The sequence below is a fragment of the Lepidochelys olivacea genome (genome assembly GCF_965140295.1).
Source record: "Lepidochelys olivacea isolate rLepOli2 genome assembly, chromosome: 26".
Classification (NCBI taxonomy): Eukaryota; Metazoa; Chordata; order Testudines; family Cheloniidae; genus Lepidochelys; species Lepidochelys olivacea.
Window position 1 is genome coordinate 14642729 of NC_140436.1, and position 27895 is coordinate 14670623.

The 27895-nt window shown below is 50.2% G+C and overlaps 1 protein-coding gene across 15 annotated transcripts in view; it reads right to left on the bottom strand.

The window, feature by feature from the left end:
• Positions 1-27895, bottom strand: part of KANSL3 (KAT8 regulatory NSL complex subunit 3) — a 78269-nt gene that overhangs the window by 27777 nt on the left and 22597 nt on the right. For 12 of the 15 annotated variants that reach the window (XR_014709712.1, XR_014709713.1, XM_084615152.1 and 9 more), the window contains exons 14-21: positions 25321-25477; positions 22244-22321; positions 14745-14936; positions 12717-12801; positions 11540-11694; positions 10458-10570; positions 9461-9683; positions 8318-8451 (exon numbers count right to left, since the gene is read on the bottom strand). Coding sequence is in view for 13 of the 15 variants with exons in the window: in XM_084615152.1 (XP_084471278.1) it covers positions 8318-8451; positions 9461-9683; positions 10458-10570; positions 11540-11694; positions 12717-12801; positions 14745-14936; positions 22244-22321; positions 25321-25477 (1137 nt within the window). In the remaining 2 variants the exon portion in view is untranslated. Of the gene's footprint in view, positions 1-3450; positions 7018-7069; positions 7266-8317; positions 8452-9460; positions 9684-10457; positions 10571-11539; positions 11695-12716; positions 12802-14744; positions 14937-22243; positions 22322-25320; positions 25478-27895 lie in introns of those variants that run through there. The other 3 variants (XM_084615148.1, XM_084615146.1, XM_084615151.1) reach the window with 3 other exon arrangements.

Here is a 27895-nt window from a genome sequence, read left to right on the forward strand (position 1 = left end):
CTTGGCAACTGCAAGCCACTGAGGCTGGAAGCTCCCACTTACACAACAGCACACTACCCCCTCCTCGTAGGGGGTCCCAAAGACACCCAGGAGGCCGTTCTACAGCTCCCCGCAGGCATGTGACCCTTCGCAGCCCTGTTCTGCAGAGAGGGAAACAGAGACACAGAGAAACTTGGTCCAGGTGTCTCAGGAGGTCAGCTGCCGAGCCAGGAACGGAACCCAGGAGATTTGCACTTTAACGAGCTGGCCCATTCCGTTAAGGAGCGCACACCCTGTGCACTGCAGATCACACCCAAGCACAGCGAGCCTGCTAGTAGGATCCCAAATCTATCATGTCTGATGAGAAAACGAGGAAGCATCTCTCACTAAGAAGAGCTTAGCGCCCACCCCGACAGACTGAGCTCTCTCCCTGCTGCCAGGCTAATTCTCCCTGATTACTAAGGTGATTTTCCAACGTGAAGCAGTTTTCTGAAGTAGCCCAGGCAGTGCCTGACTTGCAGGACATTCTGCAGACCTAAGAGTCTCTGCTTAGTGGTACCCAAGCTGATTTTCACACTATTAATTTAAATGGCTTTATCCAAACTGAGACAAAATGTTGCTTTAAAAGTCTTGCAAATTGCAAGACCCAGTGGCCGAACAGTTTATTGCTTTGCCAGAAATCCAGGTCCAATTCCTTTGGTCAGGAGGGTCTAGACTGCTCTGGAGGTAGATGCTCAAATCCATAACCCCACGCACTGATGGGCTCTGAAGGAAGCAGATACCATTTAGATACCTCCCATTTATATAGCAGCTCCTCTTGCAGAGGAGGTTATCAGAGAACAGGTAAAGGCAAGACGAATCTTGGTGTCCTGAGCACTGACAACTGCACATTAAAGAGAAGAGGGGCTGCAATCTGCTCCATTTTAGGCAAGCTGGAGCAGACTCTGAAGGGCCTTAGATTCATAGATACAAAGGTCAGAAGGGACCATTATGATCATCTAGTCTGACCTCCTGCACAATGCAGGCCACAGAATTTCACCCACCCACTCCTGCAAAAAACCTCTCACCTATGTCTGAGCTATTGAAGTCCTCAACTCGTGGTTTAAAGACTTCAAGGAGCAGAGAATCCTCCAGCAAGTGACCCGTGCCCCATGCTACAGAGGAAGGTGAAAAACCTCCAGGGCCTCTTCCAATCTGTCCTGGAGGAAAATTCCTTCCTGACCCCAAATATGGCCATCAGCTAAACCCTGAGCATATGGGCAAGATTCACCAGCCAGATATTACAGAAAATTCTTTCCTGGGTAACTCAGATCCCACCCCACCTAATATCCCATCACAGGCCATTGGGCCTATTTACCATGAATATTTAATTACCAAAACCATGTTATCCCATCATACCATCTCCTCCATAAACTTATTGAGTTTAATCTTAAAGCCAGATAGATCTTTTGCCCCCACTGCTTTCCGTGGAAGGGTGTTCTAGAACTTCACTCCTCTGATGGTTAGAAAACTTGGTCTAATTTCAAGTCTAAACTTCCCAATGACCAGTTTATATCCATTTGTTCTTGTGTCCACATTGGTACTGAGCTTAAATAATTCCTCTCCCTCTCCAGTATTTATCCCTCTGATATATTTATAGAGAGCAATCGTATCTCCCCTCAACCTTCTTTTAGTTAGGCTAAACAAGCCAAGCTCCTTGAGTCTCCTTTCATAAGACAAGTTTTCCATGCCTCGGATCATCCTAGCAACCCTTCTCTGTACCTGTTCCAGTCTGAATTCATCCTTCTTAAACATGGGAGACCAGAACTGCACACAGTATTCCTGGTCAGGTCTCACCTCTCCAGCGCATCATCAAGGATCTACAACCTATTCTGAAGGACAATCCCTCACTCTCACAGACCTTGCGGGACAGGCCAGTCCTTGCTTACAGACAGCCCCTCAACCTGAAGCAAATACTCACCAGCAACCACACACCAAAAACACCAACCCAGGAACCAAACCCTGCAAAAAACCCCAGTGCCAGCTCTGTCCACATATCTATTCAAAGGACACCATCATAGGACCTAACCACATCAGCCACACCATCAGGGGCTCATTCACCTGCACATCTACCAATGTGATATATGCCACCATGTGCCAGCAATGCCCCTCTGCAGTGTACATTGGCCAAACCGGACAGTCTCTACGCAAAAGAATAAATGGACACAAATCTGACATCAGGAATCATAACATTCAAAAACCAGTAGAACACTTCAATCTCTCTGGTCACTCAGTAATAGACCTAAAAGTGGCAATTATTCAACAAAAAAAACTTCAGAAACAGACTCCAACGTGAAACTGCAGAACTGGAATTAATGCAAAGTGGATACCATCAGATTAGGCCTGAATAGAGACTGGGAGTGGTTGGGTCACTACAAAACCTAAACTTAATTTCCCCAATACTAATTTCTCCCTACTGTTACTCGCACCTTCTTGTCAACTGTCTGACCACTCTCTTACCACTTCAAAAGTTATTTTTCCTCCCTTGGTATCCTGCTGTTAATTGATTTCTCTCATTAGACTGACCTCACATTTGGTAAAGCAATCCCCCCTCTTTAATGTATTTATACCTGCTCCTGTATTTTCACTCCATGCATCTGATGAAGTGGGTTCTAGCCCACAAAGGCTTATGCCCAAATAAATGTGTTAGTCTCTAAGATGCCACAAGGACTCCTTGTTGTTTTTGCTGATACAGACTGACACGGCTCCCACTCTGAAACCTAAAGCCAATAGAGCGCCTCATACTCCTTTATGGCTTTTGCAACTGAAACAAAGCCAGTGTCATAAGCAAACACCAACAAGTCACAATCCCCTTCATCTTCCAACAGCACTGGTCTCCACTGTCAACCCCCGTGATGCCAGCATTAATCATGTGCCACTTGGACTGCGTTTCCTATTATTTAACCAGTACTGAATCCTGAAAACCTGCATCCCATCTAGATTCCAGCTGTAACCTGGACAGGGGACACTGGCCCAACAGAACTGCCTTCCGAGCAAAACTTTCATAGATTCCAAGGCCAGAAGGGACCATTGTGATAATTTAGCCTGACCCCTTGTAGAGCACAGGCCAGACACCTGCCCCACAATAATCCCTAGAGCAGATCTGTTAGAAAACGTCCACTGTCAATCTCCATCAAAACCCTCGGTAAGCTGTTCCAATACTTAATTACTCTCGTTGTTAAAACTTTACATCTTATTTCCATAGAGGTTGAAGAAGAACTAGCCAAGCCCCAGTAATTAGGTGAAACCTTGGGCAATCCAAAGCTTTAGCCCTATTACAGATACAGGTTTAGAGCGGAAGGCTGCACTTCTCAAAGGGGACCAAGAGTCCAACTCCCAATGACTTTCAACTCCCTTAGACCACCCAGCTGTATTGGAAAAACGGCCTTTGTTCTTTGTGGTTATTTCCCTTAGTCTTTTATCAAGAAGAGGTGCTGTCAAACAGAATTACACATTCTAATGGCAAATGTAAGTCAATTACATTAATGGATATAATTAGAGCAGTTGCTGAAATACATAACTCATGACATTAAAAGAATTCTCCATGGACATTAACACAATGAAGCACTGCCTTAAACACACAAACCCAACAATGTAAGTCAAACTCACAGCTTAGAATTAAGCCTCAAGTCCCACCTTGCAACAACGCATGGAGTTAATCTATGCCTGAAAATGTCATGGGTTTGTCAGACTAATAATCTAGTTATTGTTCTGCCATGTTTGTTTAGGGTGCCCCAATGCAGGTAACGAAGTAGAAAGGAAGACATGCTATTTCTGATCACTTCTTCAACCAGCCTTGGAAAACCAGAGACTGACTCAGGCTTACACAAGGAGATTTTGACCTACAGGGCAACAGAACTGGATGCGACTCAGACAGACTGATCTTCAACACTGGAAGAGGATTTATGGTGAGTGCACACAATGTCACACGAGGAGCTATCATCACCATCTCCACATTCCCTTCACGAGATTCAGCGTTGACACAGAGATACTAACTCCGGAGACACTTACAGGCCACCTCATGCCAGCAAACTGACACTGAATAGAGAGGTGAAGGGACCAGGTGCTCCCACCGCCTGGCAAGCTGGAGAACAGCCACCAAGCATTTACAAGGCACATTGGAGGAATGTCTATGTGTGGAAATTACTGATAAAAAAGTACAGTGCAGATCCTTATGTAACCAGAAACAGGCCCAGGACTTACAAACGCTTAATGTACCACTTCCACTGACAGAGCCTGAGGGCAGCTTCCAGCGACACCCTCGCCCACATCTGTGGGCCTCAAGTGGCTCAGAAGTTCCTTCTCTCTGAAATCCCATGATGAAGGAGCAGTGCAAAGCCAAAGCAATTTCTCTGCCCCCACCTCCATGAGGCTCCCAGCTGGAGGCAGCCATGGGTCACAGCAACTGTTCTGAGAGGAGCGGGCTTCAAACTGGACCGCTCAAAGTCCCCAGTCACAGTCTGCTTTCCTGCATCCCCTATGGCAGGGCCATCTGCACGGAACTTGCATTAGTGACACCGAAAACAGGGAACTCAACTGTGCGATAAGAAAGACCCCCTCACAGACAGGAGAAACATTTTTCCCTGGGATCCTCATCCTCCATCTTCTGGATGCAAGGAGAGCAACTGGCATCAGCCTTTGGTGCCAGCGTGGTCCGAATAGATCTCTGTTTCCATTACGCACTAAGTACTGACAAGCTGAGGTTGTCTCGTCAGCAAACATCATTCCTGCCGGAGTCTGCAGGCTGCGTCCTGGCGGCCCGTGTCCTAGGTGCCAGGCCTCCCTGGTATGGTTGAAAACGGGGGGCAGAAAGCACTGGTGAAGGGAGCTGGGGGAAATTCAACACAGGGCATTTTGGAAACATGCTAATAGAGTCCGTCCCCTTCTGCCATGTCACTTTCCCGGGGGACTCTGCAGAAAAGTCTGCGTGTTTAGGATCCAGGGTTGTTCCATGGGCTGGCTCAGGAAATGCTGCACTGGGACAGATGCAGCGCTGCAGCCGGGCTGCTGCCGCCGTGTTCACACTTCCTAGAGTGACAGAAGCGGGTCTTCCAGTGCCGTACTAAACCCACCTCTTCTGCCGACCTAGTGGTGTCCACACCGGGGCTTGGGGCGGCTTCATTACACTGCACAGGATGCAAAATTCTGTAATTTTGTAGTTCAGGCAACGTAACGCTGTAGTGTAGACCAGCCCTTAGTAACCAACTTCGATTTCCCTGGGCCTTGCTGGGCCCTCCCCCAAAATCTCCCCAGGAAGCAGCCTGAGTTTGAAACATTGAGATTTGATACTGCAAATACTGCGTCCACCTCAATGTCTGTGCAGCACCTGGCACAACAGGGCCTTCCACCGTAATTTAAGGGTTAGAATAAGGAAAATAATATAAAACAGAGGAAACAAATCAACCCAATACAGAAGCCTTGGCATGCTGCTAATCCCCTTGCTCAGCCCAGACAGTGACAGCCTCTGTAATACTGCAGTAAATATGTCCCTTTCCGGTGCAGGTAAATAATGTGCACTATTTTCAAACAGCTCTTTGGCAGACCTTTAATCAAATACCAGTTTGTTATGAAGGATCTTTGCAGGAGCCCACGCCAGTGACCTGTAATTCAGAGGGGTGTCTTCCCACATGTTCCTGTGTCCAATGGTAGTTTTCAGGAGCTACCTCAACAGCTAAAGTTAAACTCAGCCCTGACTCTTCCACAGATGCCTTGTAAAAATGTTAACAACGTCACTTGTGTCTCTCTTGGCTTTCAGAGAGATCTGAAATCTCGCCCAAGATTTCTCTCCAGTCTTTTGCTGCTTTTTCCCAAATTCTTGAGGTGGTTCCCAACAGGCTTGAGGGCTCTTGGTGTCCCTTTTTGACCTCTAGAAGCAACACATTCACACACACGGGAACTTGGACTGTCTTGCTCTTTTATATGGCAGGTGCCCAGTAGATAATTGGTTTCGAAGAGTCTGAGTAATACCCAAACCTCAGCCAGACAGGCCTCGGAAGTCTCACGGGGATCACGGTGCAGGCCCCCTCTTTGCCAGTCACACCTTCTTCACCCTGCAGTTTCCCTATGTCAAAAGACAAAACGGAGAGGCAGACCCAGGTTGCTCTAGCCCTGACACAGGCCTTCAGCACCAGCACCCTGCGATGCAGCATCTGACGGGGGCAGCTGAGCCAGTCAGGAGGGGTTCACACGGAGCACAGCACAATCCGTTAAGATTCTCACTTGGCTCCTGCACTTCCTCAGTTTGCAGAGCAGGGCCTAAAGGACAGGCGTGGCTGTCACCGAGTCAGCCCTGGGGCTCAAGTGGGAGCAACTTGTGCTGTGGTGCTGAAGGACTTAGGGTTCCGGTGCAGCGTGGGGCTCGGGTCACTTGCAGGTTTAAACTAGCGTAAATGGTGGTTCTCTGTAACTTGACCTCTTTAAACCATGGTTTGAGGACATCAGCAACTCATCCAGAGGTTCAGGGGCTGTTACGGGGTGGGTGGGCGAGGTTCTGTGCCCTGTGATGTGCAGGCGGTCAGAGTAGATGATCCGAATAGTCCTTTCTGACCTTACAGTCTATGAGGCTTGCAACTTTGCTGATGGTGCCCAGTGGGTGAGGGTCTCTGGCCTGGGTTAGGCAGCTCAGGCTGGAATGCGCAAAATGGTCCTTTCTGGCTTTGACATCTGCAAATCTACGTCTCAACTGCAAACTGACGTCTGCCCTGGAGATTTCATCTTCTTCTTAACATGTTCTAACTGCTCGTTTCCTTTCTGAACTCGGACTTGGGCTGAAATTTGCCACTGCAGATCTGAGATCACAAGCCTGGAACATCTGACACTGTTAACTGCTTCTTCACTAAACAAATCTGCCTCTAACCTGGCAGCTTGTGTTCTGAGTTCAGCCCCAGGACAAGACACAGCTGGGGGCTGGGAGGACGGTGCCCTGAGTCTCTTTCCCAGGGAGGGAACTTGACAGGTCAAGAGTCTGCAACCTTCTTCCAACAGCAGCAGGGCTCACTCCTGTCACAGTGAGTGAAAAAATCCCAAGGGAGATTTGTCATGAAAAAATGTTACTTTATGGCAGTGTTTTTCAACCTTTTCGATACCAGGGACTGGCTTGCCACCTTCCTAAACCGTGTCAGGGAGCTCTCGGGACCAGCACCAGCCTACAGACCGGTCGTTGACGAACACTGCCCTAGAGAACATGATAAATGCTGAACAGTCCCACCTCACTGGGTCCTGCCACCTGCATGGGGAAGTGTTGGGACCTGTGGAGGAGATGACAGTATGGAGACACTGGTGTTACCCACAGACACCTGCCAGTCATTAGCCATCCGGGTGCCTGGTCTCAGTTCAGGGATCTGAAGGCTTGAGGCACCAAGCTCCAGGCACAGGATGGGGTGCTGTGCCGCCCCGCCGCCCCCCGCCCCGACCTCACTCGTTTGACCCTTTGTTGAAAGAGATGCAGCAAGAGGCTCTGGAGTAGAGTCCTGTAATCTGACTTGACCCCAGCAGACCTGACTACAAGCTTCCGGAGGGAGAGCAGGGCTGGAGGATAATTAGCCCTGCGGCTTGAAGGAGGAAACAAAGTACGGAAAACAGCGTCTGGGCTGGCAGCTACACCCTTGCAACCCCTGGGACTAGCTACAAGCGCCAGGGTCGGGTATGAAAACAACCACAGGCCGGGTTTGGATTGTCTGTGGTCTAGTCAGGTTCGGGTCAAATTGGGCCCAAACCGACCTCAGCTCTGGAGGGAGCCCCTTTCTGCCTTCCTCGTCACAGAGCAGGGTCTACAAACACCTCTCCAGAAAGCCCCAAGTGTCAGAGGGACATTAAACAGGGGCTCCCAGGCTGACACCAACTCCAGGTGTTTGGATCCAAAGTAACTGCTGTGGTTTGGCATTTCCAGTTGATTAAGTGCAGCTGTGAGGTAACATCAGATACACTGTTTGGGTGGAGGCCTCTGCGTTTGTGGCAGGAGAGGACGGATCTATCTTCAACCACTGTCCTACTACGCCCCTTTCTGCCCAGAAAGCGCACACTGCTCTCCCTCACAAGCGCTCATTCCTGTCCACTTCAGTCTCCGCTCAAATCACAGCACAGGGGCACAACAGCTCATAAGGGAGTCAACACCCTGGCTTCAGCATTGGCAAAACCCTACTGAGAAAATCCCAATGAGGGTTGCTGGGCCATATTGCAGAACACTCCCCCCAGGAGAGATGCTTCTGCACAAAACATGTGGGTCAGCAAACACTGGTGATGGAAGCATAACATACGCCCAACGGCTTCTCTTCACCTAAGACCAGAGACCCAGAATTACCTGAGGTGTCTGAGTTTGCAGCTGCTGCTCCTCCAGCTGAGGATGGATAGTCCCCACAGCCGCTTGGCTCAGGGTAGTGACACGGTTAGGCTGCCCCCGTAGGGTCACTGTAATGGTGGTCGGAGCCTTCAAGCCTGGAAGACACAGGAGCGAGGCAAGTCACTGCGACCAGCCGATCTCCGAGCACACACTTCGCCCCGGGCTTTTACAGGAGAATCAGATCAAACAGACACAACCCCGCCCTGCCAGCTGCCAGGCAGCTGCTCCCTAACTGCCAGCAAATGGAGCTCAGCTATAGGACAGACCGAACATGGAGTGTGGCAAGGATCACAGTCCCCAACACAACATACAGCTCAGCAAATCCACCTCTGGGAAAGCCCAACACTAGCTCTCCAGGCACAGTCTCTGGCAGTAATATTCGGAGACCTGCACCCAGACCCCCTACACTTTTCCTATTACCAGACCATGTGCTGTGTAACAAGGATGTCAGCACGACCCAAGGCAGTAATGCGAGTTCCAGAGCATGGAGCTGACGGCTGGAATGGCGGTCACTAGCTCGGATGAGCAGACAGGGCACAAGTCTGACCTTGGCTGGCATCTCTAAGGAACACACAGCCCGCATCCGTAGCTGGATCTTGGCTCTATGGCGCCTGGAATGCTCTGAATTAGGGGACTCACTGTTCAGAGACAGCCACCTGGCCCTGTTTACAAGCCATCCTAAACCATGCGAGGTATAATTCTGCCTGGTATTAAGGAACATACAAAGGGGCCTTCAATCATGTGCATGATGAAGATGGACTCCTACTGGGGAGGAAATGGATGTTCACTGTCTATGGTGGCGGATCCCCCCTTCACCCTGCGAGGGATGTAAATTCTCTCGCTGGACTCACAAATTCCACTCCCAGATCCGCCACTGACTCACTGTGACACCTTGGGCAAATCGCCTCCTCTCTCTGTGCCTCAGTGTCTCCACGGGGGGCGGCAATAGTTCCCTCCTTGCAGTGGCTTCAGGAGGGTAAGTCGGCATACACAGATCACTCTGAACTTCAAACAAGCTTTGTAAATGCAAACTACAGTCTGAAAGGAGATGGGAGGGGGCCTGCATCTCCGTCTCCAAACCCCCCACCAGCACTAGCCCCTTACCTGCCGCTTGATTGGAGATCTGAGCCAAGCCAGGAAGGCTGCTGGCCAGCTTGGCCAGCCCGCCATTGGTCAGCAACTGGTGAATAGCTGTGGGCTTCCCGCTCCCCGAGGCTCCAAGAGACGACAAGGATGTGGCGACTGGAATGGTGCGGACGATTGTCCCGGTGCCCGTGGTTATGGCACTCAGACTCTGGATAGGTGCTGGTGTCTTCCCAGCTGAGGTCTGCAAGGCAAGGCAAGTGCGGTGAGCACCAGGGAGGAAGGGGCAGGATGTCTTTCCCTGCTCCCCCTCACTCTCAAGGGAAGTTCGAGGTCTCCGAGGTCTGGCAGAGTCTTCCCACCCTTCATCCCAGTAGGCAGCCAGTGCATCTCAGCCCAAGGGTGGATGAAGTTTGGCCCTTTCACAATGGACACCCTGATTTTAAGATGAAGGGGCAGCCCATGGAGACTACTGGCCCTAGCATGAATAAACCACCTTGATCTGCGTGGAGGCTGCTCAGATAGAGGTGGAGCATTGCAGGCTGCCCCTGCTAGAGCTGATGGGGCTGCAATCAACTCCACTGTGAGAAGCAGGAGTGGGAAAGGCCCAGCGGGCTCGTCTCACCCACTCCCCGGGGCTCGTGCAGGACCATTCCCTACATTGCATTGTCTAGTGTTTTGTCAAGTTTAGGTTTCAATGTCTCCTGTGCCAGAACTCCCACTTGCCATGCACCTCATGCTATCACTGCACCCAGCCTCCAGATGGGAGGGCAGGCTGCAGACAGCAGTGGTCCTTGTAGAGAAGGCATCCATCACCCTTGCTCCTCAAGTACCCTCCTCCTGAGGGTACAAGCGCCAAACACAAGAGCAAGAGCCTCAAGAGAGCTCCTTACCGCAGCAGAGCTCTACTTCCAGGATGACAAGGATGCTGTCCTCCCAAGCTCTCTAGATCCAGTTTCCCGCTCTCCAGGAGAGCCTGTGCCTATCTGAAACCCTCCATGTCGCTAGGGCTGCCTACCTGTATGGATGGCCCCACGGATGCTACGCTCGCTGGAAGGGCTGGTGACTTGGTGCCGATGTCCTGCAGGCTGAAGCTCAGTCCCTGCAGGAGGCTGCTAGCAGACGCTGCTCCTGAAAGCAAACAAGGCTGAGGAATAATCTGCCATGAAGAGCCAGTTTCTCACCTTTGGTGGACTAGCTTCAGCAGGAGGCTGTCCCCTGAGTCACGCTACCTCTTGACCTGTGGGAGCCCCTCGGTCCTCCCTATGAGCTATGTCTCCAGGAGGAAAACACCATTCTAGAACACGACCCAACACCTATCAACTCGCATGACTGCACACAGGATGTGCGCCCAGTGTAGGCAGGGCCAGTCGTGTCTAGAACACCAGATAGCGAGCCACTTCCTGCTCCCATACAACCGAAATCGGTGGAGATGTTGCCATTAGAGCTGAGAGCATCATTGATTTCTTATTTCAGAAGCTGAACCAAAAAATCTGACAAAAACGTGGTTCGGTTCAAACTGAAATTGAATTTTGACGGTTTTTCTTATCAAAACAAAATACATCTGGGGGTCGGTTTGTTTGTTCTTCAAGTTTTTCTGTTTTGCTCCAGGTCACTTTGGGGTGTCTTTCACCCTTTTTTAATACTAAATTATTAAACAAAACACCGTTTCAAAACAAAAAAGCTGAAATGTTCCATTTAAAAATGGACCAAAATAAACCACTTTGGAATCCCCCCCCCCCATTTCTAGGTTGATACTATTCGCTAAATTTGACCTGAAAGTATCCCCCAAAATGGACTTTTCTGCAGATGTATTATTCGCTGAAACAATGTCACCCAGTCTAGCTGCCCTTGACCGCAATGGAAACAGGGCCTGGCCCAGTGTTCCATCCTCCACCAGGCTCACTTTCCAGCTCCTGAGTAAGCCACTGGCCTCATCAGGCCCCCGGGATAGCCAAACGCTGGGAAGGTTCTCAGCCACTCCCGGGTTAGAGCAAAGGTGCAGGCAGGGAAACACACGACTGATTCCAACAGATCCGTCTCGCAGGCCAGGTTTGCTTTGCAGACTCCCAAGCCAGGCATGAAGAAAGAGACATGTACCTTGGAGTGCGTTGCTAGGCTGGGCCTGCCTGCAGTGGGCACTGCTGGCCACCAGCCTGCTCTGCAAGGAATGGAAGGCGCTGGGAGCTGTGCTGCTAGGGATCATGGCCGAGGGGGTAGAGCTGAGGGTGGGGGTTTCCGCTGCAGAATTCAGCCTGGAAAATAAACAGAGAAACTCGGCAAATGCACTCCAGTAACCAACAAACTCCAAGGGGATGTATTTCCAGGACAAAGATTGCAGCCAAGGGGTCAAACACAGCCCAGAGCCACTCTCCTTCTGGAAGGGCTGGGTGAGACTGAAAACTTTACTGTGGTGAACTCAAAACTGCCGCAGCGGCTGCGCCTCCATGACGGGAGATAGAAGCACGCACAAATGGAGTAGGATGTCTATTTCTGAAATGCGGGGTGACTGGAAGCCCTCTGTCCCCATGCCACGCCGACTAGGTGTTATACACAGACAGATTCCACCTTGGGAGTTAAAGGGACGTCTCAATTTAAAACCGTTTTTATTTTCCAGATCCTGCCTCCTGTTCCAGGTTAAAGGCAGGGGCTGCCGCTCTGAGGCATACAGGAAACCAGAGCAGCACCATGGGAGATGAGAAGACTGAGACAGCATTAAATGTACAGCAAGAAACTCCCGGGGGGGGGGGGGGGGGGGGCATTTCAAAGGAGAATTACTTTAAATACTCCTCCAGCGCTGGGGGGCGAGTCTGGCAGCAGGCAGGGAGGCCGCAGTGGCAGAGACAAGGGTTGGGCAGGGAAGATGCTTTAAGGACAGGAACTGGAGTCCAGGTTAAGGCAGAAGATGCAGGGAGAGAGAAAGCAGTGCCAGAATCACAAAGATCAGGAGGTTTGAATCTATCATTTCAATCTTTGTCTCCCCCATAGAAAGAGAGAGATATTCCTATCACCAGGATGCCCTCCCCACTACTCCCCTCGCTCTGCCAACACATCTCAGGACTGCCCTGCAACAAGTCAACACCAACGAGGGGTAGGTTCCAGGGGACTGGATATCTCCTATATCTCAGGATTCAGACATAGAGCTGGACCTCTGACATATCCTTTCACACTCAAGGTCCGAGGAAGTGGCAGACACTGGAATCACTGCTCTCTGGAGCCTGGCGTCGGCTCAGCTCTCTCAGAGATCCACAGATTAAAAATAAAATGATACACTCACTTGGTGGTGGTAAGTAGTCCCGAGAACTCCTTTACGCCTGACCCAGACTGGCCTACGGTCATGGTGGGGGGCTTTCCTGGCACACCTGTGGGAAACAAAGAAAAACACAAGACGTAAAGCTCTGCCCTATTCCAGCCTTTGGGGAGCCCCTGCCATCACGCACGGCCCAGTGACACAGAGCAATGCTGGGGGAACAGAGCTCATCCTGCTGCCCAAAGCACTTTTTAAAGGAAAGCTCCAGCACAATCCCAAATATTTTCTAGCACGTTCTAGGAAAGCGAGTCCTTCCAGAAACATCAAACCAAATAGAATCACTAATAAAACCAGGAAGTTGCCATTGCGACAATCTTATGATGCACAATAGGACTGAGGGAATCAGCTTCGACATTTGAAAGCACTGGATACCAGGTGCTCAGCACAGGGATGTAAGCATCTCTGGTGAATTCCACTAATCTGCTTCTACTTCACTCACACCCCCACTTCCTCCTTGCCAGATTATTATTATTATACAATTCTACTGCCTCGATGGATCATTGAGCACATGCCGGTTTTCTAGTGGTTGATTTTGTAAGCATTCTATTGAGACACTTTACAAAATACACAGAAAGGCCGGTGAGTTACAATATTTGTTTATTGCGGTGTTTGGGATACAAATGCGTTTGTCCTGTGTATTCCTCCTGCTCACGCACGGTAAGAGGGAATTCTTGTTTGGTTCATGTTTACTTCTGCATTTCATTTTTTTTCTGTGAAAAGAAATAAAGTTTTGAAAATTAAAAAAAAAAATCCAGGAAATCAGAGACTTCCAAAGCTGTTGAAGGTAAGCCACAATATATTCATTAGTTAATTTTCACAGTAAAACCAACTGTTAAATTAACCAAGAAATGGTGCAAAATGGATCAATTTACTTTACAGCTTTGAAAAATCTCTGATTTCCCAGGGCTTTGGAATGGCGTGCTGACCCTTTCAGTCCTACGCTGCACACTAATTCCACTCACTTGCAATTACGTTTAAGAATTCTTTTTTGGTGCTCCAAGCAGAAGTCCTACTATGCATCAACCTGGCCTACCACAACGGACAGTTTCCTTAATGTACAGTGGTTACAATAAGCAAACAAAATTCCTGGCCTCCTCTCCAGTGCTGGAGGGAAACAAAGCTGAACACACTACAGCTCTCTCTGGACTGCAGCTCACCAAGTTGCAACTCACATCACAGCAGGGTTTTCTTAACCCAGGAGAAGACGGGAGAAGAGTTGGGTTTTGCAAATGTATATATAAAAGGTGTATTTGACAGACTTCAGACCGTTGCAATGCCCAAAGGGGATCAGCAGAGCAGGAAACTATTCTATACCGAGAATACACAGAGATTCTTCCATGGGAGACCACATCAAATCCCAACATGGTCCTCCTTGTATGGCAGGAGCGGGTCCCAGATGAGATCTTTGCAGAGAGATTCCAACCTGTTTGGGAGTCCTTTGTTATCACTTCTACAGCATCAGGGTTTGAGGGACAGACACTTAAGCAAGCCACAGACTTACAAAACTGAACGAGACTGAGTGTCCCTCAAGACCAGTATCCTGCGTCCAGCAGTGGCCTGAAGCTTCAGAGGAAAGTGAAAAGACCATGTCCCTCACAACTCAGTAGATTGTGCTAAGTCATATACAAAGGGAAAACCCTTCCCCCCGCACACACAATCAGCCTTTCACCCTGGCACATACAATTTGAACGACTCCCTTGAACCGAAGCTTCTGCCATATGCTCTGCTGTACACTATCTATTATGGGACTTCAATCCCCACCCTTCCCCAAGCATCACTGAGCACCCAGTCGCTGGCATCTGGAACCGCTTAGGCTGCCCGCCATGTCTATGTTGTTAAAGAAGAAGGTTCCTCCCCTTTGGCTCCATCTTTGTCAGCAGACATATCCTCATACCCAGAGCTGGCCTGAGACACACCAACTACCCGATCTCCATGTAAATATCACTGAATGTAAATATCTCCGGTTTAAAGAGCAGTTCTGGAACTGGGACTCACTTTCTGGCTGTGCAACGAGGGGTGCTCCATTCCCCGTGCCAGCAGCTTCCCCGTGGGAGACAATGGTCACCTTGATTTTGGCTCGCTTGGAGGATTTGCTGCAATGGGTCGGGCTGGGGGTTTGATGTCTCTTCAGCTGCATTCGCACATCTTCTTTCTCAGTCGCTTCTGGCTGCTCTGAGGAGACTGGAACTAGAAGACACAGAAGTGTATATTTGAAACCAATACCTGCTGCCCTGAGGATAGCATAACTCCAGCACGGATGATAATGCGATATATACCCAGAGAGGGAACACAAGCCCATGCATATTCTCTACAGCTTCCTTCATGCGGCCCCCTCCTGCCTTCCATGCACCAGGACTCAGACTCTAATGTCAGAGAGGACCATCATGATCATCTATACAGACTCCGGCTGAGTCACTGACGGCCTCAAACCATGGTTTAAAGAGGTCAAGTTACAGAGAACCACCATTTATGCTAGTTTAAACCTGCAAGTGACCCGAGCCCCACGCTGCACCGGAACCCTAAGGCCTTCAGCACCACAGCACAAGTTGCTCCCACTTGAGCCCTAGGGCTGACTCGGTGACAGCCACGCCTGTCCTTTAGGCCCTGCTCTGCAAACTGAGGAAGTGCAGGAGCCAAGTGAGAATCTTAACGGATTGTGCTGTGCTCCATGTGAACCCCTCCTGACTGGCTCAGCTGCCCCCGTCAGATGCTGCATCGCAGGGTGCTGGTGCTGAAGGCCTGTGTCAGGGCTAGAGCAACCTGGGTCTGCCTCTCCGTTTTGTCTTTTGACATAGGGAAACTGCAGGGTGAAGAAGGTGTGACTGGCAAAGAGGGGGCCTGCACCGTGATCCCCGTGAGACTTCCGAGGCCTGTCTGGCTGAGGTTTGGGTATTACTCAGACTCTTCGAAACCAATTATCTACTGGGCACCTGCCATATAAAAGAGCAAGACAGTCCAAGTTCCCGTGTGTGTGAATGTGTTGCTTCTAGAGGTCAAAAAGGGACACCAAGAGCCCTCAAGCCTGTTGGGAACCACCTCAAGAATTTGGGAAAAAGCAGCAAAAGACTGGAGAGAAATCTTGGGCGAGATTTCAGATCTCTCTGAAAGCCAAGAGAGACACAAGTGACGTTGTTAACATTTTTACAAGGCATCTGTGGAAGAGTCAGGGCTGAGTTTAACTTCAGCTGTTGAGGTAGCTCCTGAAAACTACCATTGGACACAGGAACATGTGGGAAGACACCCCTCTGAATTACAGGTCACTGGCGTGGGCTCCTGCAAAGATCCTTCATAACAAACTGGTATTTGATTAAAGGTCTGCCAAAGAGCTGTTTGAAAATAGTGCACATTATTTACCTGCACCGGAAAGGGACATATTTACTGCAGTATTACAGAGGCTGTCACTGTCTGGGCTGAGCAAGGGGATTAGCAGCATGCCAAGGCTTCTGTATTGGGTTGATTTGTTTCCTCTGTTTTATATTATTTTCCTTATTCTAATTCTTAAATTACGGTGGAAGGCCCTGTTGTGCCAGGTGCTGCACAGACATTGAGGTGGACGCAGTATTTGCAGTATCAAATCTCAATGTTTCAAACTCAGGCTGCTTCCTGGGGAGATTTTGGGGGAGGGCCCAGCAAGGCCCAGGGAAATCGAAGTTGGTTACTAAGGGCTGGTCTACACTACAGCGTTACGTTGCCTGAACTATAAAATTACAGAATTTTGCATCCTGTGCAGTGTAATGAAGCCGCCCCAAGCCCCGGTGTGGACACCACTAGGTCGGCAGAAGAGGTGGGTTTAGTACAGCACTGGAAGACCCGCTTCTGTCACTCTAGGAAGTGTGAACACGGCGGCAGCAGCCCGGCTGCAGCGCTGCATCTGTCCCAGTGTAGCATTTCCTGAGCCAGCCCATGGAACAACCCTGGATCCTAAACACGCAGACTTTTCTGCAGAGTCCCCTGGGAAAGTGACATGGCAGAAGGGGACGGACTCTATTAGCATGTTTCCAAAATGCCCTGTGTTGAATTTCCCCCAGCTCCCTTCACCAGTGCTTTCTGCCCCCCGTTTTCAACCATACCAGGGAGGCCTGGCACCTAGGACACATCCGCCAGGACGCAGCCTGCAGACTCCAGCAGGAATCAGCTATTACCCACAGGAGAGTGGGTTTACGGGGTGGGGGGGGAGGGAGAAAACCTGGATTTGTCCTGGAAATGGCCCACCTTGATTATCATACACATTGTAAGGAGAGTGATCACTTTAGATAAGCTATTACCAGCAGGAGAGAAGGGTGGGGGGAGAGAAAACCTTTTGTAGTGATAAACACCCATTTTTTCATGGTTTGTGTGTATAAAAACATCTTCTGTATTTTCCACAGTATGCATCCGATGAAGTGAGCTGTAGCTCACGAAAGCTTATGCTCAAATAAATTGGTTAGTCTCTAAGGTGCCACAACAACTCCTCTTCTTCAGGCAGGAATGAGTTTGCTGAGGAAACAACCTCAGCTTGTCAGTACATGGTGGAAAATTCCTTCTTGACCCCAAATATGGTGATCAATTAGATCCTGCGCAGTTGGGCAAGACCCAGGAGCCAGACACCTGCGGAAGAATTCTCTGTAGTAACTCAGAGCCCTCCCCATCTAGTGTCCCATCACCAACTGCTGGAGAGTCCTCTCTCTCCTTACCACTCACGTCTCTAAATTGATTTCCTTGTGCATCACAAATTGCTGTATTTAGAATGAGCTCTTCATATTCTAAGGCAGCATAGTCTAAGGATCCTGTCTTTTTCTGCACTGAAAAACAGTGCAGGCTTATCACTTTATGAACCGCTGCAGTAATAATGCCCCTTACAAAAGTGTTTTTCATTTCCAAAACACAGTACAAATGCCAGCCCATCATCACGTATCCCCACTTTACCAATGGGGAAACTTGAGGCCCAGAGAGAGGTAAAGTGACTTGCCCAAATGCACATATGACCCCATCAAAGCTGGGATTAGACCTCAGCTGCTGACCCCGTGCTCTGCTCCAGCCATCCCTGCACTGCAGCGCATATTGCTGGACTCCACCATTCATTACTCTGCAAGAGTCAGTTCTTTATCATGTTTCCTTGGCGCTCACCACCACCACACCTGCACAGCTCAATCATCCCTGTATGTTCCCTCGCAACACCCCTGCAAGGCACTGTTATCCCCAAGGTACAGATGAGGAACTGAGATCCACAAAGACTAAGGCCCAGATCATTCAAGGTATATAGGTGCCTAAATCCCATTGATTTCAGGATTGAGGATCTCTGTCCGATATCCTAACCTGTCTGGCCTCACATAGGCAAGCCGAGACTTCCATTTTTCTGCTCAACAGTTCCTTTGTACCTCAGCCTCCCAACCCACCCTGCCCGAGCACATCTGTTCTGTCCTGAGGCCTACTGTGTCAATGCTCTGGCGCACACATCACAGCTCCCAGCAAAACGGAACCCTCTACATGACTGGGACCCTGGGCACTAGGGGAACAGAAGTGATTATTAACCACAAGACCATCCTTCCTCAGTACCGCATCTTGCCCATTTGTATTCCACTGCTGATATGTAACCGCATGATCTCAATTTAGAACCCGGGAGTTCATGGCTTGCACCCTGCTGTCCATCTCTTCACTGGAGAAGTAAGCTTTAGCACACCACCCAGCCCCGGCACATTCTGCAGCGGAGGTGCTGAAATGAAGGCCGGCCTTCCAATGTCAAAGGTGTAAAGCTACAGTGCTCAGAAAGGGAGTTCCCACCACACCTGGTCTCAGTCCACTCTGGACTAAGGGGCAATAGAAGTAAGGCACATGACACCAACCCTTTGCAAGCACTTTGGAGGACAGCATTAGAACTCAAAACGACCTGGACAAATTAGAAAAATGGTCTGAAATCAACAAGATGAAACTCAATAAAGACAAGAGCAAAGTACTGCACTTAGGAAGGAAAAATCAAACGCACAAGTAGAAAATGGAGAATAACTGGCTAGATCATAGTACCGCTCAAAAGAATCTGGGAGTCATTGTGGATCACAAACTGAATATGAGCCAACCATGTGATGCAGTGGCAAAAAAGGCTACTATCATTCTGGGGTGTATTAGCAGGAATGTGGTAAGTAAGACATGGGAGGTAATTGTGTCCCACTTCGCTCAGCACTGGGGTGGCCTCAGCTGGAGTACTGTGACCAGTTCTGGGCGCCACACTTGAAGAACGATGTGCATAAACTGGAGAGAGTCCACAGGAGAGCAACAGAAACGATAAAAGATGTAAGAAACCTGACCTGTGAGGAAATGTTAAAAAACTGGAGACATTGAGTTAGCCTTGAGAAAGAAAGACTGAGGAGGGACCTGAGAACAGTCTCAAATAGATTAAGGGCTGTTATAAAGATGACACTGATCAATTGTTCTCCATGTTCACTGAAGGCAGAACAAGTAGTAACAGGCTTAATCTGCAGCAAGCAAGATTTAGGTTAAAGATTAGGAAAAACTTTCTAAATCTGAGGGGAGTTAAGCTCTGGAACAGGCTTCCAAAGGAGGTTGTGGAATCCCCATCACTGGAGGTTTTGAAGAACAGGTGGGCAAACACCTGTCAGGTTTGGTCTAGGTTTACTTGGCCCTGCCTCAGCACAGGGGTCTGGACGAGATGACCTGTCAAGGTCCCTTCCAGCCTCCATTTCTCAATTCTAAGCCCTGGTCTACGCTGGCGGGAGGTGCCGACCTAAGATATGCAGCTAAGTCGGCGTATCTTAGGTCGACTTACCTGGCCATGAGTCGACCGCTGCCACTTCCCCGTCAACTCCGCTTCCGCCTCTCGCGAGCTGGAGTTCCGGAGTCGATGGGGAGCGCGTTCGGGGAGCGATTTATCCCTTCTAGACGAGATGTGATAGATCGATCACTACCGGCCGATCCGGCGGGTAGTGAAGACCTGCCCTAAATACTTACCCTCAAGCTGGGGAGGGCCGTAGGGGAAACAAGAATATATAAAGCCTGAAAAAAGTCACTGAGGTAGTTAATTCCTTCTCCTATGGGGGTCGGGGAGGAGGCGCATGTGTGTAGAAGAAATAGTCCTTGGGGTCCAAGTTCTTTACTGAACAGCCTTCATCCTCCTGGAGATCAATGACCCCACTTTGCAGGAGCAGGTCCCCGACCTACTGCTGGGGGAGAGTGCAGCTGAACCACATTACTGCTAGGCATTTATTTGTTGGCATTGCTCTACCCCAACGCGAGCATCAATGCGTATTATCTTAGCACCTGCACCCAGGGTCCTGCTTTGAGGGCAGCAAGGTGGGGTGCTGGCTGATAACAGATGTGCAAAGCTTACACACCTTCCCCAGAACTGTGAACATGCAGAGTGAATGGAACTACCCAGAGAGTTTTGATCACCTATGCGAAGAGATTACAGGCATCAGTTCCGCTGCAAAAGCCCTTGAGACCGCCCGAGCATCAAGCACACCACCCGGCGCCATCAGCTGGGCAGCACCATGAAACGGCAGCTGCAGGGGGAGCGATGCTAGTACTCCTCAGAGCACCCATGACAGCCAGTGATCAAACACACCCTCTTGCATTCCACATGATCAAAGCCTCCTTCATTACACAATCACTGTGGCACACACAGCCTCTTGTTCTCACAACAGATGGGAAGAGCTCCCTGTGCGCTCAGGCTGAAGCCCCAGGCACCAGCGCTCTGAGCTCTAGTTAGACAAACCTATTGCTCCCACTTCACCATGGCTTCCCACCACGCTGTTCTCCTGCAGGGAGGCAGCATCCCTCTCCTCAGCCCCACCGACGCAGAAACAGCAGGGCTGGAGGACAGTGTGACCAGCCCTGGCTTCGCACTAGCTACTGTCAGAGCTGCCAGCGGGCAAATCCAATGTAACCGCATGAAGGCATTTTCCCTTAAAGTGCTGGATGGCAGGGACTGAAGTGCTCCTTTGATGGTGTGGAACACTGCACACCTGGATCCTACTGATGCCGCCTGCTCAATGCTCCAGAAACAGGGTGGGGCTGCTGCCAATGTGTCCCAGGAAAAAATCTCTTCCCATCCGGACAGCATGCAAGCAGGAATCACCCCAGTTAGGCAATTAATCCTTTTTGTGCCTGTGAGCTGCTGCTGGGTGTTCAGACCCCACGGAGAAGTGCAGAGCTACTCCGCTGAGTCACCCAGGCAGCCTGACCAGGTGGATCTCATTACCTCCAACGCCGTAGTAGAAAAACCAAAGTTCTCAGAGGCAGAGTTTGAGGGAAGGAGAACTCAATAAGTAGCCAGCCTAGGCTAGGACCTGCTTGTCTATACAGTCCTGCCTCGGGCTTTGTTATGTCACTTCTGGACACAGCCAAACCCCAAGAAGGGAGTGTTTGGACAATAACCCAGTTGTGTGTTAGGCAGAGAGAGGGATGGGGACCTCCTGGTATCTCAGAGAACCCAGCTACAGCACCTCAGAGTCCCGCTGGTCTCCAACTAATTATCCAGAGCTTCATTCGTCCAGACAAGAAGCCACCAGCACTATGCCATGAAACACCATGCTTTACAGAGAGGTGTTCCTCCATCACACTCCCCACAGCCGAGGGCCACCCGCTCTGGCACTGACAGGTCATGTCATGACAAAGCAACTCGCATTAGAGATAGATCCAGCTATTACAGCAACTGAAATGCCTCCCAACCCTCTTACCAGCCTAACCCTGCTAAAATCCTCCTCCAGACCTTTATCACCAACCTCTTCTAACCTCAAATCCTTCAGCTTGACTCCACAGTGGCAGCCAATGCAATTGGAGGCAAAGAAGTTGAATCCATTTAGCTCAGCTATGAATCTGGCCCCCCATCTCTAGGTCTCAGAGGCTCTGACATACAGTAGCCAGAGTCTCTTCCTCCAGTCCCATTCTCCCACCATCAACAGTGGCTTCCTATCCATTTCAGGATCCAATTCAGCACTGCCTTCCTGCTTTCCCAAGGAATCCCTCGCCCTCCCTACCCACTCCTCTGCTGTTCCTCCTCCAACTCTCCATGGGTTTGGAAAGATGCTCCAGCCGGCCTCCTTGAGCCACTAAGCAGCCCCGTCTCTGCACCCACGACAGGCTGTCCAAAGCACTTTCCTGTACCATGCATCAACGAAGCGCCTTCCATGTCAAAAGCACAACTCCCCATGCTGTGGTCTGCATCTCAGCCAACCAGACCCAGCACACAAAAGAGTTACGCTCCTGACCACAGGAAGCTGCCAGGACACTCACATGATGCCACAGTCCATCAGAGCAAACCACTGCAAAATCATGTCACTCCCAGGGAACATTTACCGGCCAGAAAGAGGGAAAGCCAGGGGAGGGGTGTGGCTGTTTTGCTTCAGCTCCCACGACAGCAATGAGAAAGCAAAGAGCAGAGAGAGGGGGACCACACGCTAGAATGCCCCCCAAACCAGTGCGAGGAGGAGAGGAAGGTGATGGAGGAAAGCCAGAGGAGGAGGAAGAAAGCGGAGAGAGAGAGGAAGTGAGGAGATACTCACCAAAGAGACATGAAGAGGTGCCAGGAGGAAGAGCTTTCCTCACCAGCATGTTTTGTTTCAGAAAAGCAGCAAACTGAGCTGAAATGAATCAGAGAGAATTACAGTATCACAGCTGGCTTTCACGGGGGTGGGGGGAGAGACAGACAACAGGCAGGGGGCAGGCAGCTCTGCAGCCACCACTCACTCCCTGGACCCACAGCTGACTTTCACCGGTGGGGGCAGGCAGCTCTGAAGACACCACTCATCCCCTAGGACCCACAGCTAGCCAGCGGGGAGCTCTGCAGACACCACTCACCCCCTAGGACCCACAGCCGGCCAGCGGGGAGCTCTGCAAACACCACTCACCCCCTAGGACCCACAGCCGGCCAGCGGGGAGCTCTGCAGACACCACTCACCCCCTAGGACCCACAGCCGGCCAGCGGGGAGCTCTGCAGACACCACTCACTCCCCTGGACCCACAGCTGGACAGCAGGGAGCTCTGCCGACACCATTCACCCCCTAGGACCCACAGCTAGCCAGCAGGGAGCTGTGCAGACACCACTCACTCCCTAGGACCCACAGCCGGCCAGCGGGGAGCTCTGCACACACAACTTACTCCCCGGGACCCACAACAGGCCAGCGGGGAGCTCTGCAGACACCACTCACTCCCCTGGGACCAGCTGGGCAGCGGGGAGCTCTGCAGACACCACTCACTCCCCTGGGACCCACAGCTGGGCAGCAGGGAGCTCTGCCGACACCACTCACTCCCCTGGGACCCACAGCTGGGCAGCAGGGAGCTCTGCAGACACCACTCACTCCCCTGGGACCAGCTGGGCAGCGGGGAGCTCTGCAGACACCACTCACTCCCCTGGGACCCACAGCTGGCCAGCAGGGAGCTCTGCAGACACCACTCACTCCCCTGGGACCAGCTGGGCAGCGGGGAGCTCTGCCGACACCACTCACTCCCCTGGGACCCACAGCTGGGCAGCAGGGAGCTCTGCCGACACCACTCACTCCTCTGGACCCACAGCTGGGCAGCGGGGAGCTCTGCCGACACCACTCACTCCTCTGGACCCACAGCTGGGCAGCGGGGAGCTCTGCAGACACCACTCACTCCCTGGGACCCACAGCCAGCCAGCGGGGAGCTCTGCAGACACCACTCACTCCCCTGGGACCAGCTGGGCAGCGGGGAGCTCTGCAGACACCACTCACTCTGACAGATGGAAGTACAGCTCCGTGATGCAACCTCATGGCATTTGGAGACACCCCGACTCATCCCCCAAACTGCAATGCATCACACCCGCCTGAGAAGGGGCAACAGGTCTGGAGACATCCCTCTCCCTCCCCCTCCCAGAGCACTACCAAACTACACAGCATCCTTCCCACAGCCCCCTAACTGTCCCCTGATGACCGCCTCCAGGGAGCACGAGCAGGCTTGTGATGCTGGGCTCCGCCCCATGTCTGATATTGGAGCTGTCCACACAGACACCCTAGACCTAGTCACACTGGCCATCTCTGTGCTGAAATGCTGGCAATGACTGGAAAGCAGTAACTAGTACACACAAACATTCATTGCCACAACGCTTCCGTGAACCCTCCCTCTGGACTGTCTTTACCCTGCAGAAGTGTCTGCAATGATACTAACCACAGAGCCTTCTCCTGCTCAGTTCCCTTCATATACTCGCCAGGAACTTGCTCCTATAGATAAAACATAGGCCAGAGCAGACTTCAACGGTTCTTGCATTGCTCTACTATGCGCAAGACCTGGGCTCAAGTTCCAGTCTGCAACCTACTGTGAATCAGAGAAAGAACTAGCTGGAGCACAGGGCAATGCTCACGGGGAACTGGCAGGCCTGTTCAGATCTGTCCTGAGCAAAGGAAGCAAGAAAGATTGGAGACGGGAGAACTACTTCCTAATTATCATAGAATCATAGCAGATTCGGATTGGAAGAGACCTCAGGAGGTCACCTAGTCCAATCCCCTGCTCAAAGCAGGACCAACCCCAACTAAATCAATAGTGTTTGCCAGGAGGGGTTTTCTATGGCCCATCCATGACAAAGTATTATCCACAGGTTCCAGAGGAAAACATACCTCCTGCTCCACGGAGAGACAATGCGGGGGAGGTAATGTCTTTTACTGGACTGACGTCTGTTGGTGACAGAGACGAGCTTTCAAACTTATACGGCGCTCTTGTTCTGTGTAGCTCAAAAGCTCGTCTCTCGCACCAACAGAAGCCATTCAATAACAGATATTATCTCACTCACCTGGTCCTTCTAATATCCTGGGATCAACATGGCTACCACAACCCTGCCTGCACCAGACAGAGCCCTGCCTGTCAGACCTTTCCCCGCACGACTGAAGGTTCATCCCAAGATCTAATCAGCATCCCACAGGACAAAAAACACAGCTCCGGTTAGCCTTTCCTTCTTGGTGGCTGGCCCTCCCCTGCATTCTAGACCAGGGGTAGTCAAATTATTTTTTGTCAAGGTACAGGAACGGTCCAGATGCCAGAAAAACAACAATGATAAGAAGTAAATAAAGAGATTTGGGGGTCCATTCAAAAGCATCTGGCGGTCTGGATTTGGCCACAATCCACCTATTGACTACCCCTGCGCTAGACCCTCATCTTCATCCCGGCTCAGTGGCCTTACCCACCCCGACCACCCTTTACTCCCTAGAAAATCTTCACTGATACAAACCACCAGCCCATCAGGTGCCCCAAAACGGATGTGCCCACACCCACTGGGCCGACATTCTACAACTGCACGATGATTTGGCCACCAAGACAGGCAAAGACCCTTCCCAGTCTGGGCAATAGCAAAGCAAAGGCCTGTAAGTGACTCACCCTCCTATGCCAGAGAGGCTACCATTTCCTGCCCAGAGTCAGCTCCCATATGCCACTACTTAGGAGTGACAGTGCATGGGGTCTAAGCTGTGGGGACACCGCCCCATCTGAATGTCACATGACCAAAGGAAGGTTGCAGACTTAGAATAATCCTGCAGGGCAAAGTAAGAGTATAGCTGGACAGTGACACCCGCAAGGGGCTGTACCGGGGTAATGAGGAGGAAGCGAGTGGAGCGAGCTGCTGGGGCGTTACCTTGTGCCTGCTTGTGTGTCAGGACCCCGTCTGTTCTCTGCACATGTCTCTTCAGCAGCTGGGTGGCACCCATCTGGCTGGACTTCTGGACAGATGATACAGCAGCCATTTTGGTTTTGGGACTCGAGGTGGGGCTACTGGAGACACTGGACAGATCCTGCCCAAACAAGAAGAGAAGCCCCATGCAGTCAGATTTCCATGGCAGGATGCAGCAATGGGTTAATCATAATGCTTGGTATAGCAATTAATTTACATCTCCGCAGATCGGTAGTTCCCACTTGACCCTCACAACCCCCAATGACCAAGCTTGATATCACCATCCCTGTTTTACAGATGGGCATGGAGGACAGGTAACCTGCCCCAAGTCACACCAGGAGTCAGTATCCGAGCCAGGATTAGCATTCAGGAATTGCAGCCTCCCCGCCCTGCACTCCAACCCCCAGCCCAGGCCCCTCTCCCCCCACACTCCGATCCACAGCCCAGGCAACCCTCCCCCGCCAAGCCCAGGCAAATCCCCCCCGCCCCCCCGCACTCCGACCCCTAGCCCAGGCACTCCGACGCTTATATACCACTGCTAGAAGTCTAAATAACAAGATAGGTGAACTAGAATGCCTCCTATTAAACGAGGATATTGATGTAACAGGCAACACAGAAACTTGGTGGAATGAGGATAATCAGTGGGACACAGTAATACCAAGGTACAAAATCTATCAGAAGAACAGAACAGGTCGTGCTGGTGAGGGAGGGGCACTGTATGTGACAGAAAGCAAAAATTCAGTAATAACAAGGAATTTCAACTAGCCCCATACTGACCAGGTACACGTCACCTCAGGACGGGATGCACAGATGAAGTTTCTAGACACGATAAATGGCTGCTTCTTGGAGCAGCTGGTCCTGGAACCCACCAGAGGAGAGGCAATTCTTGATTTAGTTCTAAGTGGAGCACAGGATCTGGTCCAAAAGGTGATCTACCTGAACTGCTTAGTAATAGTGACCATAACATAATAAAATTTAACATCCCTGTTGGGGGGAGGAGGGGAAGGAACCCACCACAGCAGCCCACCACGGTTAGCATTTAATTTAAAAAAGAGGAACTACACTCAAATGAAGAAGTTAGTTAAACAGAAATTAAAAGGTAAAGTGCAAAAAGTGAAATCCCTGCAAGCTGCATGGAAACTTTTTAAAGACACCATAATAGAGGCTCAACTTAAATGTACACCCCAAATTAAAAAACACGGTAAGAGAACCAACAAAGTGCCACCGTGGCTAAACAACAAAGTAAAAGAAGCAGTGAGAGGGAAAAAGGCATCCTTTAAATGTGGAAGTTAAATCCTAGTGAAGAAAATAGAAAGGAGCATAAACTCTGGCAAGTGAAGTGTAAAAATACAATGAGGAAGGCCAAAAAGGAATATGAAGAACAGCTAATCAAAGACTCAAAGCAACAGAAAAAAAATTCTTAAGTACATCGGAAGCAGGAAGCCTGCTAAACAACCAGTGGGGCCACTGGACGATCGAGATGCTAAAGGAGCACTCAAGGACAATAAGGCCACTGCAGAAAAACTAAATGAATTCTTTGCATCAGTCTTCATGGCTGAGGACGTGAGGGAGATTCCCAAACCTGAGCCATTCTTTTTAGGTGACAAATCTGAGGAACTGTCCCAGACTGAGGTGTCAATAGAGGAGGTTTTGGAATAAACTGATAAACTAAACAGTAATAAGTCACCAGGACCAGATGGTATCACCCAAAAGTTCGGAAGGAACTCAAATGTGAAATTGCAAAACTACTAACTGTGGTATGCGACCTATCATTTAAATCAACTTCTGTACTAAATGACCGGAGGGTAGTTAATGTAACACCATTTTTAAAAAAGGCTCCAGAGACGATCCCAGCAATTACAGGCCGGTAAGTCTGACTTCAGCATTGGGCAAATTGGTTGAAACTATAATAAAGAAAAGAATTATCGGACACACAGATGAACACAATTTGTTGGGGAAGAGTCAATATGGTTTTTGTAAAGGGAAATCATGCCTCACCAATCTACTAGAGTTCTTTAAGGGGATCAACAAGCATGTGGACCAAGGGGATCCAGTGAATACAGTGTACTTAGATTTTCAGAAAGCCTTTCACAAGGTCCCTCACCAAAGGCTCTCAAGCAAAGTGAGCTGTCATGGTATAAGAGGGAAGGTCCTCTCATGGATTCGTAATTGGTTAAAAGATAGGAAACAAAGGGTAGGAATAAATGGTCGGTTTTCAGAACGGAGAGAGGTAAATAGTGGTTCCCCCAGGCATCTGTACTGGGACCAGTCCTATTCAACACACTCATAAATTATCTGGAAAAAGGAGTAAACAGTGAGGTGGCAAAATTTGCAGATGATACAAAACTACTCAAGACAGTTAAATCCCAGGCAGACTGCGAAGAGCTGCAAAAGGATCTCACAAAACTGGGTGACTGGGCAACAAAATGGCAGATGAAATTCAATGTTGATAATACAAAGAAAACATAATCCCAATTATACATATAAAATGATGGGGTCTAAATTAGATGTTACCACTCAAGAAAGAGATCTTGGAGTC